The sequence below is a fragment of the Fundulus heteroclitus genome, chromosome 4, assembly GCF_011125445.2.
Source record: "Fundulus heteroclitus isolate FHET01 chromosome 4, MU-UCD_Fhet_4.1, whole genome shotgun sequence".
NCBI lineage: Eukaryota > Metazoa > Chordata > Actinopteri > Cyprinodontiformes > Fundulidae > Fundulus > Fundulus heteroclitus.
Window position 1 is genome coordinate 32,515,978 of NC_046364.1, and position 18,735 is coordinate 32,534,712.

Sequence of the window (18,735 nt, forward strand, 5' to 3'; positions counted from 1 at the left end):
GCAAAGGAAGGCTTTTAGAGGGCCACCTGATCAGATGCTCAAACTCTCCCTGGATAACAGAGCGCCTCACCCTGTCTCCAGGCCTGAGCCCAGCCAGCCTCCAGAGGAAGCTAATTTCAGCCACTGGTTTCCAGGATCTCATTCTTTCAGTCATGATCCATGTTTCATAACCAGTGAGGGTCGGAATGTAGACTGACCAGTAAATCCAGTTGGGTTTTAAACCATATTAGCAGAAATTTTAATCAAATCAGTTTGTATATAAATCTTTTGGAATAGAATTACTTCAAAAAAATATATATTGTCATTTGCACCATTTTTATTTATTTGTTTACTTATTTATTCTGTCCTATTTCCGATGGTCACGTGATTTTTGGATTTTTTTTTTATATATAGTATGTGGAGTAAATTTTTTTCAAATTGAAAGATATAGACACTATTGTGTGTGTGTGTGTGTTCTGCTCGCAGTGTAACACAATCCACCCTGAAAAAGAAGTTTCATGTTGCCCGCTAGGTGCAGCCATGTGTCCCTGCCTCAAACGCTGAAGACTTCTCGCAAACAAAAACTAACGTGACGCGTAATGAAGGCAAAGTAAATCCCGCAGAGAGAGTGGAGACGCAGAACCAGCCTGGCGTGGCGTGGCGTGGCGTGTGTATGTGTGGGGGGTTTGTTTCCCTCCGCGCGCCGCTTTCCACGGGTTTCTGTGGGGGGAAAGGACCCGGGTCTGCTACGATGTGTGCCCCCCGCTTCACGAAGCCTCTGCGTGGAAGTGAACCTTTCACCGGATGATGGACAGCAACTACCCGAGCTCCAGCTTCGCGGACGCGCTGGCTGCACCACCACAGGCCGCGGCTTCTTGGGCCTACGGCCGCGGCTCCGCGGCTATCAAGCCAAGGTAGGAGACCGGGGAGAGGGCGGGTCACCTTCCCAAGGAAATGCCGGTGATGGAGGGCCTAGTGTTTGCTTTTGGGGCACAAACCGCAGAGGTTCTTTTGGAAACACGGAGATATAAAGCTTTATTTCTGGACGTAAAGTCAGCTGTAGAGTCTGACTTGTCGGGTTTTTTGTTTGTTTGTTTTTAGCCGTGTGTTGCTGCCTCCCATCTCGCTAACTCACGTTAGCAAACATTCCCTCAGGCATGGCCATTGACTGTTTCTAGTTTAACAATAAAATGTTTTTACATTTGTGAACACGAGCTGACCGGCTAGGCTCGTCACTGTCATCCAGTCAGCGTGTTTTTTTTTTCTCCTCCACTGGTGGACAGTTTACGGCAGAAGAAGTCCCGGCAGTCAGGGCTAGTTACTGGGGGGGACAGTTGTGTTAACTTCGTGTTGTTGTTTCGTGTCGCTGTGGGCAAGTTTTTGTGCCATTGTGTCTCGTTTATTCAGAGAAACCGAGCCGGTGAAACTCTGAAGGGTCTCCTGATCAAAGCAGGTGATCATTAATGGCTGGTTTGTTTCTCTTAAGGTGTGTTTTTGTTTTTTGTTTTTCTGGCTGAACAGCTTTATCTATTACATGTAAATCAGCTCCAAGCTGGTAGCAAATGTGTTTTGTTGGAAAACAAACAAAAAAACAAACAAAAGTTCATTCATTCTTAATTGATCACGGTTATTAATCATTGCAAAAGTACTAAGTATCAATTGTGCCTGAGTAATTATCTCAGTATCATTGTTTTTTTTTTGCCTCCTGATTAGTTGTTGTGTTTCATTTAAACAACAAAGCCATGCTATGTCACCTCCTAGGATTTATTTATCCACTTTATAGGTACCACAGTCCGTTTTGTGCTCGGTTTATCAGCGAATAGCAGCAGAACTTCTGGTGTTTTGCATTCGTCAAAGGAGCCAGCGAAGAGCCAAAGTCTCTCCATACTCGGATGTTTACCTTCTGGCCTATGGATTTAATTACATTTTGAGTATGGAGCCATGTTTCTGAGTGACAGATGAGTAATTGGTGGAAATATAAGTTTTAGGCAGCACTCCTCTGAAGCAGGTTTTGTTATTCAGACAATTTAGAATTTTAAATTTTTTTGCAAAAACAGAACACGGTAACTTTTTTTTTTTTTAGAGTAGAATCCAATCCACAGTAACTCGGGTTGATCAGATTCTTTTACTTCACAAGCTGATACACAGCCTTTTAAATCATTGCTTTCCAGTTATTGGGGAAACCTGCAGCAGACTTTTTGTTTGGTTGTGAAACACCAATTTGAAAACCAGAGGAAGGAAGGAAGGAAAGAAAGAAAGAAAGAAAGAAAGAGAAGCCGGTTAAATTTGCAAAGATGATGAAAAGAAAGGAGAAAGGAGGGTGGAGTAGAGGAATTTTGCGCAGGATGCTGCCAGTGCACAAAATGAACCGACCTTTTTTCTGGAGGGGGAACGCGTTCAGCGTAACTAGAGCCGGTGACGACACCGGACCGGGCAGCGTGTCTCCAGCAGGTTAGCAAACACTCCCTCCGTGGACCTGTCATCCCATCCCAGACTTGGCACACATGCCATGGTGTTATACCAAGTCTAGGACACGCAGGCCTCAGGAAGAGGTGTGCTGCTGGTGCAGTTTGGTTTTAGTAATCAATGTAAAAGACTAGTGAACAGAGGGGAAAAGTATCGGGAAGTCTTTTAATTTTTTCTTTCAGCTGTCCAGCGTAGAACAGCGCGGTGGAACGCCGATGGCCGAGCTATAAGCCAGTCAGATGGCGCAGGTAGCTGCTGTGAGATGGACCCAAACATCACCTGCGCTAATATTTTCCAGACACGTTGTCCTCACGGCCTTTTTAATGAAAACATTTTAATCCTGTGTGGCTACTACTAGTTTGCACAAGCCGCACAGCTACATATCTAAGCATGTACACTCACCGGCCACTTTATTAGGTACCCAATGCTAGTAACGGGTTGGACCCCCTTTTGCCTTCAGAACTGCCTCAATTCTTCGTGGCATAGATTCAACAAGGTGCTGGAAGCATTCCTCAGGGAGTTTGGTCCATATTGACACGATGGCATCACACAGTTGCCGCAGATTTGTTGGCTGCACATCCATGATGCGAATCTCCCGTTCCACCACATCCCAAAGATGCTCTATTGGATTGAGATCTGGTGACTGTGGAGGCCATTTGAGTACAGCGAACTCATTGTCATGTTCAAGAAACCAGTCTGAGATGATTCCAGCTTTATGACATGACGCATTATCCTGCTGAAAGTAGCCATCAGAAGTTGGGTACATTGTGGTCATAAAGGGATGGACATGGTCAGCAACAATACTCAGGTAGGCTGTGGCGTTGCAACGATGCTCAATTGGTACCAAGGGGCCCAAAGAGTGCCAAGAAAATATTCCCCACACCATGACACCACCACCACCAGCCTGAACCGTTGATACAAGGCAGGATGGATCCATGCTTTCATGTTGTAGACGCCAAATTCTGACCCTACCATCCGACTGTCGCAGCAGAAATCGAGACTCATCAGACCAGGCAACGTTTTTCCAATCTTCTATTGTCCAATTTCGATGAGCTTGTGCAAATTGTAGCCTCAGTTTCCTGTTCTTAGCTGAAAGGAGTGGCACCCGATGTGGTCTTCTGCTGCTGTAGCCCGTCTGCCTCAAAGTTCGACGTACTGTGCGTTCAGAGATGCTCTTCTGCCCACCTTGGTTGTAACGGGTGGTTATTTGAGTCACTGTTGCCCTTCTATCAGCTCGAACCAGTCTGGCCATTCTCCTCTGACCTCTGGCATCAACAAGGCATTTTCGCCCACAGAACTGCCGCTCACTGGATGTTTTTTCTTTTTCGGACCATTCTCTGTAAACCCTAGAGATGGTTGTGCGTGAAAATCCCAGTAGATTAGCAGTTTCTGAAATACTCAGACCAGCCCTTCTGGCACCAACAATCATGCCACGTTCAAAGTCACTCAAATCACCTTTCTTCCCCATACTGATGCTCGGTTTGAACTGCAGGAGATTCTCTTGACCATGTCTACATGCCTAAATGCACTGAGTTGCCGCCATGTGATTGGCTGCTTAGAAATTAAGTGTTAACGAGCAGTTGGACAGGTGTACCTAATAAAGTGGCCGGTGAGTGTATATCTATCTTTTCCTGGGAGGCAAGCCTTCGGAAGTTCTGGAGTGTCATCCTGACTGGGTGCTTTCTTTACGTCTGGGACACGCAGGAGTCAAAGCAGCGACCCCCTGAGCGACTTAGGCGTAGGAGAAACAGTTACCACTGAGGACATTCTGCTCTGCGTCCTCGCTGGATCCAATTGGTCCGATAACTCGCGTGGATCAAACTGCTAGGGCTGGACGATAAATCGATTTAATCGATTAATTCGAATTAAAATTCTTTAAGATTTCATTTTTGGAAAATCTGGATTTTATTTTGCCAATACACTTATTGGGTTTCCATGAAGAGAACAGCATGTGATGATGAATATATGTTTAGGCAAATGTATTGTCAAAATATTGTTAAGTGGCAACTTTTTTTACCATAATACGAGGTACTTCATTTACTTATTTACTTTTTTTTTTTTTACTTAGTTTGAAGTTCACAAGTGCAGTGAAGCTTGTTCTTAGCTCAATGTGTAATACCACTAGCAGCAAATGTTCTGTTATATTTTCATTGTTTATAATGGCACGGCTGCCATCTTGTTTTACAAGCATGTTTCACAGCTTGTTTTTAGTTGCACTTTGAGTTCAGGTCAACTCCCTGACGAAATGCTTGACATAAAAGCAAGGTTTTAAAATAATTTCTTTAATTTCTTTTTATGAAACAAAAAGGAGGAAAAAAATTGATTAATCGGATTTGCTATGATAAAATCGGAGATTTATTTTTTAATCCATATCGCCCAGCCCTACAAACTGCACACCTGAGTGTGGCCGCTCTGACGTTTGAGCTGCGACAAAGAAAAATGCTGAAGAAACAGCTGGAATGAAGAGTTTATGGCCACAGATGTGAAACGAGCTGCCTGCTGGAGGAGAACAAGATGCGGATGGAAGAGCAGCCAGGAAAAGAAGATGGATGAGCAATTCAAGACGGTGTGATGGTGCGGCATGAGGCGGGGGGCTTCCACGTTTGGCTGCTGTGACGGGTCTGTGGTCTCAGCGTCTTTCGTCTACGTCAGACCGGTCGAACGCGTTCACCTTCCAGATGCTCCTCCTAACTCTGATGAGTCTGAGGCGTACGGCACACCTTTTCTGCCTCGACCAATAATAAAATTCATCCCAAATAGAAAACGTTATACATAGGTTGTCTTGTGAGAATAAATGATTGAAGAGACGTACGTTCTTCTGCATATGTCTTCAGTCACAAGTTAAGGGGCTTCTTGAAAGTAAATAACACAAGAGGTCGCAGGGGTTTAAATCCAAGCAGCTAAAGCAGCCGTTCTGACCATGGTAGTAAAAAAAAAAGTGCTGCTGTAATCCTCAGCTTTAAAACTTAAAAAAACAATACAAAAGGTCCCAGGTGTATAAATAAAAGCAGCTACTGCAGAGGATTGCTGAGCAAAATACTCTGATGAGCTCTAAGCTGCACCAGTGGAGAAGTCAGTTGTTCTGATTTGAAATACTAGATTACATTATTACTTGTTTCTCCTTTTTAATACAATTAAGGTAACGAAGGAATTATGGTGACACTAATATTGGCAATAATAGTAAAAGATCAAATGTTTTATACTAATCCACAAGAACATGTTGGTGTGGTTGTTTAATGTTGGGACCACCTTCGGTGAACATAATTATCTTTTACAGGTTGTGGTCCGAACGAAAGACTAAGCGAAAATAAAGTCAGAATAGCCTTAATTTTTATTCACCGTTATCCCCAAAAGCGTCATGTAACTTTAGTGTTCTGCCTCGCACGGGTGCCAGGCGTGCTGCAGCCTTTAAACGTTTGTTAAGAGGCAGCTTTGTGTGTGTGTGTGTGTGTGTGTGTGTGTGTGTGTGTATCTGATGTTCACCTAGCTTTTGTGAGAACGATCTGCAGACCCTGCACTCCTCAGCGGGGGAACCGAAGATGAACTTCCAGAGGTTTATAATTGCTGAACCGCTCCTATGTGTAGGCGCACACTCCAACGAACGAGGTAGCCGAAAAACGCGTGAAAATGTCACCTGTGGTAGCTCGTCAGGATCACTTGTTCACTCTCTTTGCTCTTATAAGTCGAACACATTAACTAACTTTATTTTTTTAGCTTCACTTTTTTTTTTTGTTGGGGAGGGAATCCTTGCTTTTCTTACAGAGCGTTGTTGTTGTTTTGGGAAGCGGGTCCAAAGCGGGCCGTAAAACCTGGCCTCCGCTACCCAGCATGCAATGCACCGTGACGTCCATTCATAACATGTTTGTATTTTGGATGTTTTCAGGGCGCGCAGAGCATGAAAGACAGCCTGTTGGCAATGTTACGCCATATGTGTATCAATAATTAATCTGCTTTATCAATTGAAATTAATGGCAATCCAAGCTGAGTGTCCAGGAAAAAGGGACCCATTTCCTTTAAAGCAAAAAAAAAAAAAAAAAACATTTCAGGAGAGTCTCTGTTTAAAGTTGAAAAAGATCACCCTGTATTCCTGTTCTGTAAGGAAAAAATAAGTTCAAATAAGTGGAGTGATTCACTTACTGTTTGTATGTAGCACTTTCATTGTGTTTGTTTTTATATTGTATTTGTGTCCAAACCCTGTGAATTCTATGTTCATTATTATTGTTGTTATTAGCAGCAGGGCTGAATTTCCTCCCCAGCCCGCCTCTGATCACGGCAGCACCGTCAGCCAGTGTGACAGTGTCTGGACAGCGGCTCACACACCGCTGCAATATTCTCTGCAGCTTTATAGATTGGTGAACTTTAAAGTCTTAACGTCAGACGTCATCTTTAATATGTCTGTGAATAAAAGAACAATGTGAAAGCACTGAACATGGAACAAAAAAGATGTTCCCTGGGGAAGTAATACATCTGTCATTCAGTGATGTGCTTGTTTAAAATAATTTTTGATGATGAATAAAAAAAAACTATACTAATCATAAGATCAATAACTTATTATTATTATTATTATTATTATTATTATTATTATTAATCGATAGGATAGGGGTGCACTGGCTAAAGAAATGTTAAAACACTGATCTACAATTTCTCCAGAGCCAATGTTATTCACCATAGCTCATATTTTAATATATTTCATATTTCATACAATATTTTTTTCATTCATTAAACTCCACCACCTTCAAACAGTTCAGAGAGCACTTTATTTAACCGGCAGTTAGGTAAAAAGTTTGTTGAATAGACGGTTAAAATATTCTTTTTTTGTGTGTATTTGTCTAAAAATGGGTCATTAACCAACAGCATAAAAGGGCCAAGGCTGCACTTAAAATGGATGTTTTTATTTGTTTTGATAATTATCAATATCGTTCAATATAATTTCTATTTTATCTATGTTTTGTTTTTTTCTATATGGTCCAGCCCCAGTCTGTCCTTCCATTTTGTCTTGCGTTTTTGTTAAACCAAGTTCTAATGTGCATTTTGGCTTAATACCGTAGCCAGACGTCACAAGCCTGACGCAAAGAGCGGGTGCCGACATTTTCCTGACTTCTCACGCACCACACATGACATTCCTCACTGAAAATAAAGCCCAATTGCTGTATATTGATCTGAAAAACCATTTACTATATCTCAAATTCAGCTAATGCTTGGATCAAAACTTGCGCGATTGCTGGTTTCATGGAGGTCTAACGTCTCGTTTCTTCATTGAGTTGTGCTGTCGCAGGCAGCAAAGAAATGTACATTATTTTTGGTTATTTTTTTTTATATTCATATTTTGTCCCTTAAGTACTTGTATCTTGACAATTTTGGCCCATGGCCCAAAAAGTTTAGACATCCCTTAATTTGGATATGCTTTTATTTTTTTACCATTTTTGGCATTTCGGGCATGACGGTTAGGAGGTTAACCCAGTTTGCAGAAAGCAAAGACTGTTGCACGTTTTCCTAAAATGTCTCTATGTTTTCGCAATGGTGCTTCTCTTTTTCTGAAGCTTCAAGTGTTTCCAGGAACATTATTAATTTCAGAATAAATGGGGGAAAAAAATAGGAATTTATCCACCATAGCTGTGCAAGAACTGGTTTGGACCAGCGTTGACCAAAGTCGGTCCCCAAGGGCTTGTGTCCTGCGTGTATTAGATGATTCCTTTGCAGTTCAGTGAACTGTCCCTCAATTAGAAAATATGAGTTGTTAACAGGCTTCTGCAGAGCTTCTTGGCATGCCAAGGAGGTAATTTGGTCATTTAAATCAGCATTGGTGCAAGGACACGTATACAACTTCCTCAATGTTGACCCTAAAGAACTGGAGTTGGGTACCTCCACTTCAGGCTTTGATGTTACCAGGAAACCATCAGAGTTACAGGAGTCCTGATGCCGGGTCAAGAATAAAAACAACTCCACCACCACATTAATCAGGCCTTTTACATTCCTGACTTGAAACTTCTATGAAACCAGATTTTTGAAGGGCGGCTGATAGGAATTTTAAGTCCACTGCACCTTCTCAGTCTTCACAGGGCGGCTTATCGTTGCTTGTGAAAAATAAAAGCAGTTGTAGAAATGAGGTTTTGTTCGTTTCTGTGCACGCAGTCCCAGTGATGTTGCACCAAGCCTCGATGGAGAGCTCCTCCAGCATCAAAGCTACACTACGACCCAGCAGCTCCCCACCTACACTACAGCACACATCCCAGCTGCTGCACGTGAGTTTCAGACGCCACAAGTTTCGTTTCACTGAAGGCCCCAGTCGGCCGTATGACTAACTTTATCTGAGGCCTCAGTCCTTGAGGATGATTTTAATTAAAGTTGCTCTTTCGTTTTGACTGTCAGGCACACTTGAGTCTAGCAGTAATAACCCCGTGACCTCAATCATGAGCTTCCTGTCTGCCATGGAGTCGAGAAGTCTTCAGGCTGGTCCTGTTAGTGCCTCGTTGCTTCCTCCTTTTAGTCCTCCATCTTGGACTACTGGTAAGAGCAAAGAAACTTTAGAGTTTGTGTAGTCAGACCTGATCCTGTTGATTTATGATTTTCAGTCTTGAAAGTTGTTTTTTTTTTTGTCAGCATACAATGTAATAAAGTTTGATTTCTTCTGTTTAGGTGCCAACTCCTCCACCACCGAGCTATATCTGACCGGTGCCCTGCCTTCCACAGCCAGCTTCCCTTCTCCCGCTGCTCTGTCCTCCTTTCAGCACGCAGGTGCCTACCCATCCAGGAGCTATGCCGCCAACACGTCCCTAACTCTTCCGGATCCCGCCTTCAGCACTTCCACCAACGGCCTGTTTTCTCACCACGACCCTTTGCTTCATCTTAAACCCAGCCAAGCTGTGCTACCCACTGCCCTGGCCTTCAATCACCTCTCTACGCCTTCTCTAGGCTCGGCTCTGCCCGTTCAGTCCTCCACTTACCGCTCAGCCCAGGAGTCGGCCCCCCACCTACTGCAGCCGCAGTTCGGCCTGCTTCCTGCTGCGCTGCCTACGCCTCATGGTGCCACACAGTCCTACGGGGCTGCAGTCTTCTCTGGCTCTGTTGAAAGAGCTCTTCAGCGTGAATGTAGTGTGATCAAGCATCACCAGAGGCCTTCAAGCAGCCATATGGCCTCGGAGCATATGCCCAACTCGGAGGACTCCTTGCAGGGGTATTTTGGCTCTGGCGGTGAAACGGATATGTCTTACCAGCAGGATCCGGCCCGTCACACGCCGGCGTCCTGCGGCGCCTCTTCGAGGACAGACTCGACACGAGGAGTCAGTGGGTCCCCGCAGCCTAAAAGCGATTGTGGAACACAACCTTATTCATCGTCTTCTTTGCTGGAAAGTAAAGACCTTTCTTCTAGGATGAACTCACACACTGCAGCGGATGAAGAGAGTCACGGCCAGAACTTGAGAACAGGGTCTCCTGAGCATTATCCCTCCCCTACGCAGAAGCAGAACTCCGTCATCGCTAATCAGCAAGCGGTTCAGCTGTCCAGCCTTATGTCGGACAGTTTGTCTGGAGGTTACATGGCCCCACAAACGCAGTCTCAGACCTCTCAATCCCCCACAGAGAAACTCTCCTCCCTTTACACTACCTTGCCGTCCCACTCGAGCCACTGCGATAACGTGGCGGCCGTCAGCCAAGCCCTTATTTATACGTCAACTCCCGGGCTGAGCCAAGAGCAGATCCAGTACGGGGCCCAGGTTCAGAGATTCTGTCAAGAAAACCTCCCAGAGAGCTACACAAGCGCCCACTCCCAGGGCGCCCCGAATCTGACGTTTACGTCTCAGCCGCAGGAGCAAGCTTCGGCGACGCACTCTCAAAGCTACGACGCGGGGCAGTCGCTCAACTCCGTGTTCCAAACCACGTGTATGCAAAGTCTCCCGACGTCCAATTCTCTGGTGGGTTATAGCCACATGCAGGACTCGGTGGGAGGTAAAGCACATACCCCCGCTTCCCACCAGCAGACACAGCCTCACTGTGTTTTATCCGTACCTCTGTCTACATACTCCTCACCTGCTCCACCCTTACAGAATAACATAAGTTCCTCCTTACAGGAAACGGAGCCAGCGTACGCCAAACAAAAGCTTGAAGAGCTTCCACCCCAGGACGTCGGGGCTCTGCAGCAGGTGTCCATGGTCTCTGTTGCCGCTAATAGCCTGGCTTCTCACAACAACGTCATCTATGTGGTTTCAAAAATGGATGACCACAAACCACAGAGTGTTATTCGAAGCAATTCGCGCTCCGAGGAGCAGTTCCTGGGACTTTGCCATGCAAACTCGGCACAGGCAAAGGATGAGCGCGCAGGTGCCATGACCCAGCAGCAGGTTTGTTTGAGCAGGACCAATGGTCATGAGGTTGGTAACTCTGAGGCTTCGGACACCTCCGTTTCCTCTCACGGACTCATTAGTTCAGAGCAGCTTAACCAACAGCTCAGGTCTCCTGAGTCTCACCAACAAAACCAGCAAACTCACTCTCAGTCCCAGAGTCAGCTTCCAGCAGCCCACTCTCAGTTTATGCCAGCCTCCGGCTCTCAGGGGCTTCTTGAGTCCAACCGGATGATTCTGGTCCAGCAGCCTCTCGTCCACCAAAGTCAGAACGCTTCAAAGCTGGTATCGGTGCAGGGCGTCCAACCAGGCCAGTGTTTGGGCCCGGTTCATGTCCAGTACCTCCAGATGGATCGGGACCTACTGTGCACCAATGTCACCAACGGAAACCAGAGCCAGCAGACCGTAGTTGTGTCTGAACAGAGCTCAGAATGCTCCTCTTCCTCTAAACACCATTACAGCCAGACGGCACGTCAGCAGCCAAATGACGGCAAGAACCAGTTTGACCTCAACTCCATTTGCTTTCCAGACTCTATGCTCTTGGAAGACGACAGGAACATTTTGTCGAACGTCGACGACATCTTGGCTGCCACCGTGGCAGCCTGCGGCGTCGCGCCTCAGGATTTCGTCAAGGCCACGTCGTCCGCTGAGGCCGAAATGACCGCAATGGCAAGTCCCGTCGATTCCAAAGGTCACCTCCTGACCGTGGACATAAGCCAGATGTCGCCCAGTTTTACCTCGCCGCAATATTCTGCCGTCACCAACACTAACTGCCACACTATCAGCATGACACTAAATGGTGCTCGGATGGCGGCGGACGGCCAGGATCGGTCCGCTCGTCACAACTCTACCGTCAATCTCGCCATGAATGGAGATGGGAGGTGCTCTGAGAGTGGCTACCACTCAGCCAGACAGGTTTTCGACTCACCGGGTGTCCACAATGGAGTCCACGAAAAAACTAAATGTGCAGAGTCCCAAGAACGTCCAGGGAGAGAAGACTCTCCAAAAAAGAGAGCGCGCTCCAAGGAGGGCGAGGGACCGACCAAACCGGCCAAGGGCAGCGACCAAACCAAGCGTCAAAACTCAAGGGGCAGTGATACCAGTTCACCGTCCGCCTCAAACAGCAGCCAGGACAGCTGTCCTCAGCACGAAAGAATCAGGCAGAAGATCCGCGAAGTGGAAGAGAAGCAGCCGGAGGTGAGGAACGGCTTCCTTGGCTCCTTCCTAGACTTTATCAAATCTGGCCCCAAGCAGCAATACTCCCCGAGCAACTCGAGAAACAGCAGTCGTCCGAGGAAACCATCCTCCTCCTGCAAACCGAGCACTTTGCATCCTCTGCCACCCAAAGTGCCTGCTCTTTCTGGGCCGGTGCTTCCCCAGGAGAGTCCGGGTGCGAGCGCCCAGCAGAAACATCTGGAAGAGGATCTGCAGAAGAACTTGGAGACGTTGCCGTCTTTCAGCTCGGACGAAGAGGAGAGCATTGGGAAGAATCAAGCTCTGAGGAACAGCATCAGCTCAGCTCTGTCGGCTCTGGACGAGACTTCGGAGCGGAAGACGGGTACAGGTAATGGTGACCTCCCCAAACCTAGTGGTCCATCGGTCAGCCTGTAACCAAGTGTTTTATGTATAATAATGGTAGACCGTTATCAGAGATTACATTTACGCCGATTTTTGTTTTGTTGTTGTGTCAGTCATTCAATTCTGGGATTTAATGGCCTAGTACCAGAAGACGGTGGAGTTGTTTTAAGGGGGAAATGAAAAGCTTTGTTTACATTTTGTACAACCCCTTTGATTGACGTAATTTATCAGTTTTGTAAGACAATGAGGTTAAAACGACTCCTCATCATCATATGTTTCTACTCCTCCTTCAGAGAACCAAATTCAGGTTTCAGTGATGAAGGCAGTCCAGTTTCCCGGCATTCCACTCACCATCACACAGATTTACCTGCCACCGGTTTCCACCTCTGCTCCGGTGGCCCCTGCTTCGGTGGCCACTGCTCCGGTGGCCCCTGCTCCGGTGGCCCCTGCGCCGACCACAGTCTCGGGAGGGAAGGAGTTTGGGACCAAAGAGAAGTTAAAAGAGACGCCGTCGGGCCAGTTGGCCGTGCAGCTTATGAGCGTGGCGTTGGAGGGGCTGACCGACGAGGAGCCGTCAGACAGCGGGGGAGAGGGGATGTATCGAGAGAGGGATGAGTTTGTCATCAGGAATGAGGATACCGAAGCCTTCAAGGTACCTGGGAGTTTGACCGCGAGAGTTGTGCTCGGGTGACGTCTCAACCAGAATGCTGTTTCTGCTGTTTTAGTATCACCAACTATGTGTGTGACTCCTGCACATTAGGTCTCAAGAGTTTTTCACACCCCAGATAACATCCCGGGTTATTTTTTTTTTTATCATAATGAATTACTTCAGAATATTTTTCCGACCCACTTGGCATAATTTGCTCACTCTGCTTTGATAAAGTTCCCTGAATCTATGAGATTAGCAGGGCCCTCTTCAGGCCACCATGTTTAGTTCTGAAAATGTGGAGAGGTTTCATTTTTTTCAGAATGAAACCTCTCCACATTTTCAATTTTCTCATAAAGACACCTGATTTTGATTTATACTTCATTTATAATGTTGGGAAAATGTTTGAAATGTTAACAGGGGTTGGCAGATGTTTTAAATCTGCTGTAGGTGACTTAAGAGGAAACGGAAGGAAAAATATCTTGATACCTAGAGGCCCTCTCATCATCATGTCTTTTCCATACGCCTGATCTGCTGCCGCGTCCTGAAATCCACTTTGTGCTGAGTCGCCTTGCGTTTCCCCCCCAGGTCACCATGACGGCGGGAGTTGAGCCTCCGGCTATTTGGAAGGTCCAGAAAGCGCTGCTGCAGAAATTCGTGCCTGAGCTGAAAGACGGGAAGAGGGTCTTCTCTGCCACAAACAGTGTGAGTTGAATCTTTCTAAGGAATGCATGAGAACGCCGATGACGGTGCCTCCTGGCAGCACCTAACCCGTCTCCGTGCGTTGCAGTACCTCGGATACTTTGGCGATGCAAAGACGTTGTACAAGAGAGTGTACGTGAAGTTTCTGGAAACGGTCAACAAGAGGGAGTACGTGCGAGTTTGCAGTCGGAAGCCGCGCAGCAAGCCCATGAGCTCACTGAAGTACGTCGACTGGTCCGATTTTAGACATTTGTTCAGACTGCTTTTCGGTGCTGTAGCCTCTCTCTGTCTCTCTGTGTCTCTCCCTCGGTCCCTCAGGGCCATTCAGATGAAAGCTCTGCTGGGTCTGACGGATCCACCTTCGTCGGTTTCCCAGAACCAAAAGTCCCAGCCCAAACAAGCGAAGCCACGGGCAGAGCCGCCACCCAAGAAGAGGAAGAAATGGAAAGAGGAGTTTTCGCCCACCTCGTCAGGATCATCAGCAGAAGAAGGTGCTGAGATATAGATATATAAATAAAATTAAAGTTTGGATTTTTTTTTTTCACTTTAATAAGAAGCTCTACTGTGTCGTCCCCCTTGTCACGCTCACAGAGTCAAACCCTCGATTCGCCTCAAGGCTCCTCAACACACGCACCACGAAGGAGACTTTCAAAAGCTTTGTCGAGCTCCTCATTAGTGTCGCCTTGGACGAAAACGTGATGACGGCCCTGGAGAGGGCGAATGGTCAGTGAGCTACACCTCCAGTGCTACTCGACTTCTCTCGGTGCAGGTCTCTAACGTTTCCCCGTCCCGTCTTGGAACAGATGAGTTGCTGCTGCCGCACATGGACAAAGTGGACGGGATGATCACTAACGTCAGGAAACGGCTGCTTAACAAACTGCACATGGAGCAGATCTTAAAGGTGAGCTTACATCGGCTTAGGGGTGAAAGCAGAAAGACGTTGGTGTAAACCTTATTCGTAATTTGTTGTTGTTGTTTTTTTCCCCCCCGCCAGACGGCTTTAGACAGCTTCCCGGAGATCTCAGTGGTGACTGAGCTGAAGAAGGATGGGGAAACCCCAGCCTTTAAGGTGCGTCTCAGTGGGAGGGCCTACAACAAGAAGACCATGAAGCCGTACAAGATGGCGAACAAAGTGCCTCAGGTCAGACATGTTCAGGCTTTGGTAAAATGTACTTTAAGGTTATTTGTCCAGGAGAGGGCGCCGTGTCACCAGTTCTGGCTTCATGTCTTCTAGCTGCTATCCTCAGAGACCCTGTACTCCATGTTTTAGAGGTTTATCTACTCTAACATCCCCCCGATTCAAAGGGATTAATTGCCTAAGGAAGAGGGTTGGGTAATATTGTCCTGCGTTTCTCTAAAAGTAGCGATTTTTTTCAACTTTTCTAAGACAAGGTGCCCGTAACATTCAGTTTGCTAGTTGCGGGTTTTTGCCTCTGCTCTCTGTATTTTGAACATGCAAATGCTGACCAGAACCCAGTCGCCTCTGTCAGGTTCAAGTGCAAATCAGAATATCATTGGGAAGTTTATCTATTTTTGTAATTCACTTAAAAACAAAGTTAGGCTCGTATCACACAGATGTGTTACACACGGGGTGACAGAGTGAATAACCCTAAGCATCGTTTTCCTGCTTATTTTGATTTCGGCCCATGAAAAGCCCAAATTCGATCAAGCATCAAGCTTTTGATGCGGAAATTTTTGCTGACTTAAACGTAAACCTATTTACTGCTTACACTCTTACTAATGGTCAGAGCTCTTTTTGCATGAATTCATGCTTCAAAGCAACATGGCGCGGCGGTGATGAGCCTGTGGCTCTGGTGAAGTGTTCAGGAAGCCCAGGTTGATTTAATAATGGCCTCCGGCTTGTCTGCATTATTGGGCCTGGTGTCCCTCATCTTCACTACGAGGCTACAGCCAAATGGGTTTGAACCAAACAGAACGCTGGACCTCAGAGCAACCGTCCAGGCCTGTTTTTTCCGCACGCCTTCCCAGACGAGGCGTCGCTGACGTCTCTTGTTTAGGAGCGGCGTAACACAAAGTAATCCCATCGCTTTTGCACCTTTTACACACACCGGTATACGTTTTCCTTCTACTCTACTTCCGTTGATTAAAAGTGCATATAACACATTGTGAGGAGTCTGTTTTATATTTGCAGTGGCCTTTTTTAGTTTATCGTTATTATAGAGGGTGTGAATAAATAATATTCTGTATTATGAAGGCTTAACTTATTGGTCTTATGTAATATTCATATCGTTATGAGGTTTCTTTAGCTCTAAGCTAAACTAATCCAAATGTATAAAAATAACTATATGTGTAATCAACTTAAATAAGAAATTGAATTTGATGCTCTTATCTTTTTGAGCTGCAGATGTGCTGTACAGTCTTTTTACGACTCCGTTTTGCTCTTCTAGGAGTATGTAGTGGACCAGCAGAAAACTCAGTGGTTCTCTCTGTACCACTCCTTGCAGCATTACAAATACCACACGTACCTCATGTGTAAGGACGAGGTAAGGAATCGCTCATATCCGAGCTAAATCTGTGATTGTTTTCCCTTTTTTATGATTACGGCGCTGCAAATACAAATTGACCCGCAAAACGTTTCCAGCATGCCGCTCTCTAAGAGTGTTTTTTCTGTTTGTTCGCGTCGTCTAGATCGCATCGCTGCGGGCGCAGGCCGGCAACCTGGGGCAGGAGGAGATCGTCCAAAAGTGCCTGCAGAACGGAGCCTGGCTAGAAGGGCTCTTTGATCGCTTTGGAGAGCTAATCAGTCAAGTGCAGCAGGTCTGCAGATGATTTAGCCTTGGCAGACTTGGTTTAGGGGAAGGGGTGGGGGGGGATCCAAGGAGAAACAATAACAAAGTTTGTTGCTGAAACTCAAGTGGATGCATGGGAGTCCGAGCGGCAGCAGAGGGACTGAGCGCAGAGCGGAGATCCCTCCCTCCCTCCCTCCCTCCAGCCACAGACGTCAGGAGTAAACACAAAGCTGTAACTTGATCACCAGAAGACTTTGTTTCACGGGGGAGGGTTTGTCGTAGGTTTTCATAGTTTCAAAAGCCCACTTTTTACAGGCCGTTTTTATCGGTTTATATTGGCTTTTCTACTATTTTTTTTTTTTTTTTTGTCAGCTTAATGCCGTATGATAACCCCTAACTGTGTTCTAGGTAGAAAACGATCCGTATAGGAAGTAGAGCGGAACAAATAAAAGGCAGAAATCTGATTATGTACCATTTTTAACAAGCCTTCAATCATCTAAGTAGGCTTGCATGCAGAGTTGATATATTGTAAAAAAAAAAAAATCTCTCTCTCTTTATATATATATATAAATATAAATATTGCTGTTGTTCATGCTGTTGGATAAACATCCATTCTTAAATGGAGAGCCAACTTCTCTATGTGTAATGTACATTTTGTAGAAAGAAAAGAAAGGGGGGGGAGACCTGCAGCCGTTCTCTTGAGGAACTGAGCGACTGCAAAAAATGGGCGTTTAACGCAGCAGACGCCTTTTTTCCACGTCCAGATGCGTTTTAATGGAACCAGCACAGTCTGATCTAACAGAAATCAGTACCTTGAATTATTTTAGGGTGAAATAAAATACCGGAAGAGTTGTCTTTATATTGTTTTATATACAAAGCTCACGTTTTATGACAAATATATATTTTTCACAGAAGTAATTATTGTCATTCTTTGAAGATGCTGTTTGTTTTCCTCCGTTGTCTTTTTACGGTTCTCCTTTGTGAGCCAGAAATGTTGATATCACTAATTCTCTTTGCCTACAGATGCGGTTCGTAAATAAAACGGCACATATATTAAGAGTATTGGTGTGTTTTGCACTATACGAGCAAATCTTTCTTCCTGAACTCAGAGAAAACTTTAGTTGTTACAAAGTTACGTCATAGAGCATTTTACAGCGTCTTTGGCGCCCGGTAAAGATGTTGAAATAGATTATTCTCTTATTAAAGTAGCATATTTCCATACTGAATCTTTTTAGAAAAAAACTGCATTTAAGAATTTTTTTTCCCCCACCAATTTCATGTCCTAATGATATATTTGTACAAAACTTGTAACAACTCCTGTAAAATAAATGAAACTTAACCATTTTGTAATTTATACTACACTTTCTGTTGGCATTAATGTCTAGAAACGTTTTATTTGTGAACCACAACCTGTTTTCATCGGGCTATGAAGCATGTAGGTAAGGCAGAGGAGGAAGCCAGAATAACTACGCATGAATGTGCAGAACATGCAAACACCATGCAGGAAGATCCCAGGTCTGGATTTGAACCTAGGAGCCACCATGGATAGTTAAGAGGAAAGTATATACAGTCCTGCTCACCATTATTGATGCAAAACAGCAAATGATAAAAAACATTTTAAAAAAAATTATCGTTACGAGGAAAACAAAGAAAAACATAATGTTTAACGTGTCAACGGTATTGGCACCCTTTGATGCAAATCAGTATCAAAACCCAATTCAGCTCACCTGTTGCAAATCACAAATAAAGATAATTTGTGATGAACTGCCTTCACACATGTGACATGAATTAACCAATCAATGATTATGTTGGTGCTTTAAAAGGCACCTGTTAGTCCATCTTCACATGTGACAATTGTAAAGACAAAGGCGCTGTCTGAGGACACCAGAAATGCTATTATTTGTCAGCACAAGAACTCCAAAGGGTATAAAGCCATCTCCAAAGACCTTGGTATCCCTGTTTCAACGGTGCGCCATGTTATTAAAAAGTTTTCCAGGCATGGAACTGTCAAGAACCTCCCTGGACGTGGGGGGGAAGAGAAAAATTGATGACAGAAGTCTTTGACGGTTGGTGCGAATGGTGCAAAAAAACACCACGTCAAACATATGAAGACCAACTTGGAGCAGTCTGGTGTGATTGTTTCAGCAAGTACCATACGTCGCACACTAAACAAAGTGGGGCTTTATGGGCAGAGGCCAAGGAAGACCCCATTGCTAAAGAAAAGACGTAAAAAAGACCAACTGATCTTTGCAAAAGAGAACCTGGACAAACCTCAAGC

At 45.3% G+C, this 18,735-nt stretch overlaps 1 protein-coding gene across 1 annotated transcript; it reads left to right on the top strand.

Moving 5' to 3' along the window:
* Positions 1 to 496: 496 nt before the first annotated feature.
* qser1 (glutamine and serine rich 1) lies at positions 497 to 17,811 on the top strand. The gene is made up of 13 exons (XM_021312057.2): positions 497 to 893; positions 8,578 to 8,687; positions 8,815 to 8,952; positions 9,082 to 12,345; positions 12,653 to 13,011; positions 13,594 to 13,710; positions 13,796 to 13,929; positions 14,026 to 14,198; positions 14,299 to 14,430; positions 14,511 to 14,608; positions 14,702 to 14,848; positions 16,116 to 16,211; positions 16,357 to 17,811. The coding sequence occupies exons 1-13, from the start codon at positions 784 to 786 to the stop codon at positions 16,495 to 16,497; spliced, it is 5,019 nt and encodes a 1,672-aa protein (XP_021167732.2). The 5' UTR covers positions 497 to 783; the 3' UTR covers positions 16,498 to 17,811.
* Positions 17,812 to 18,735: the final 924 nt, after the last annotated feature.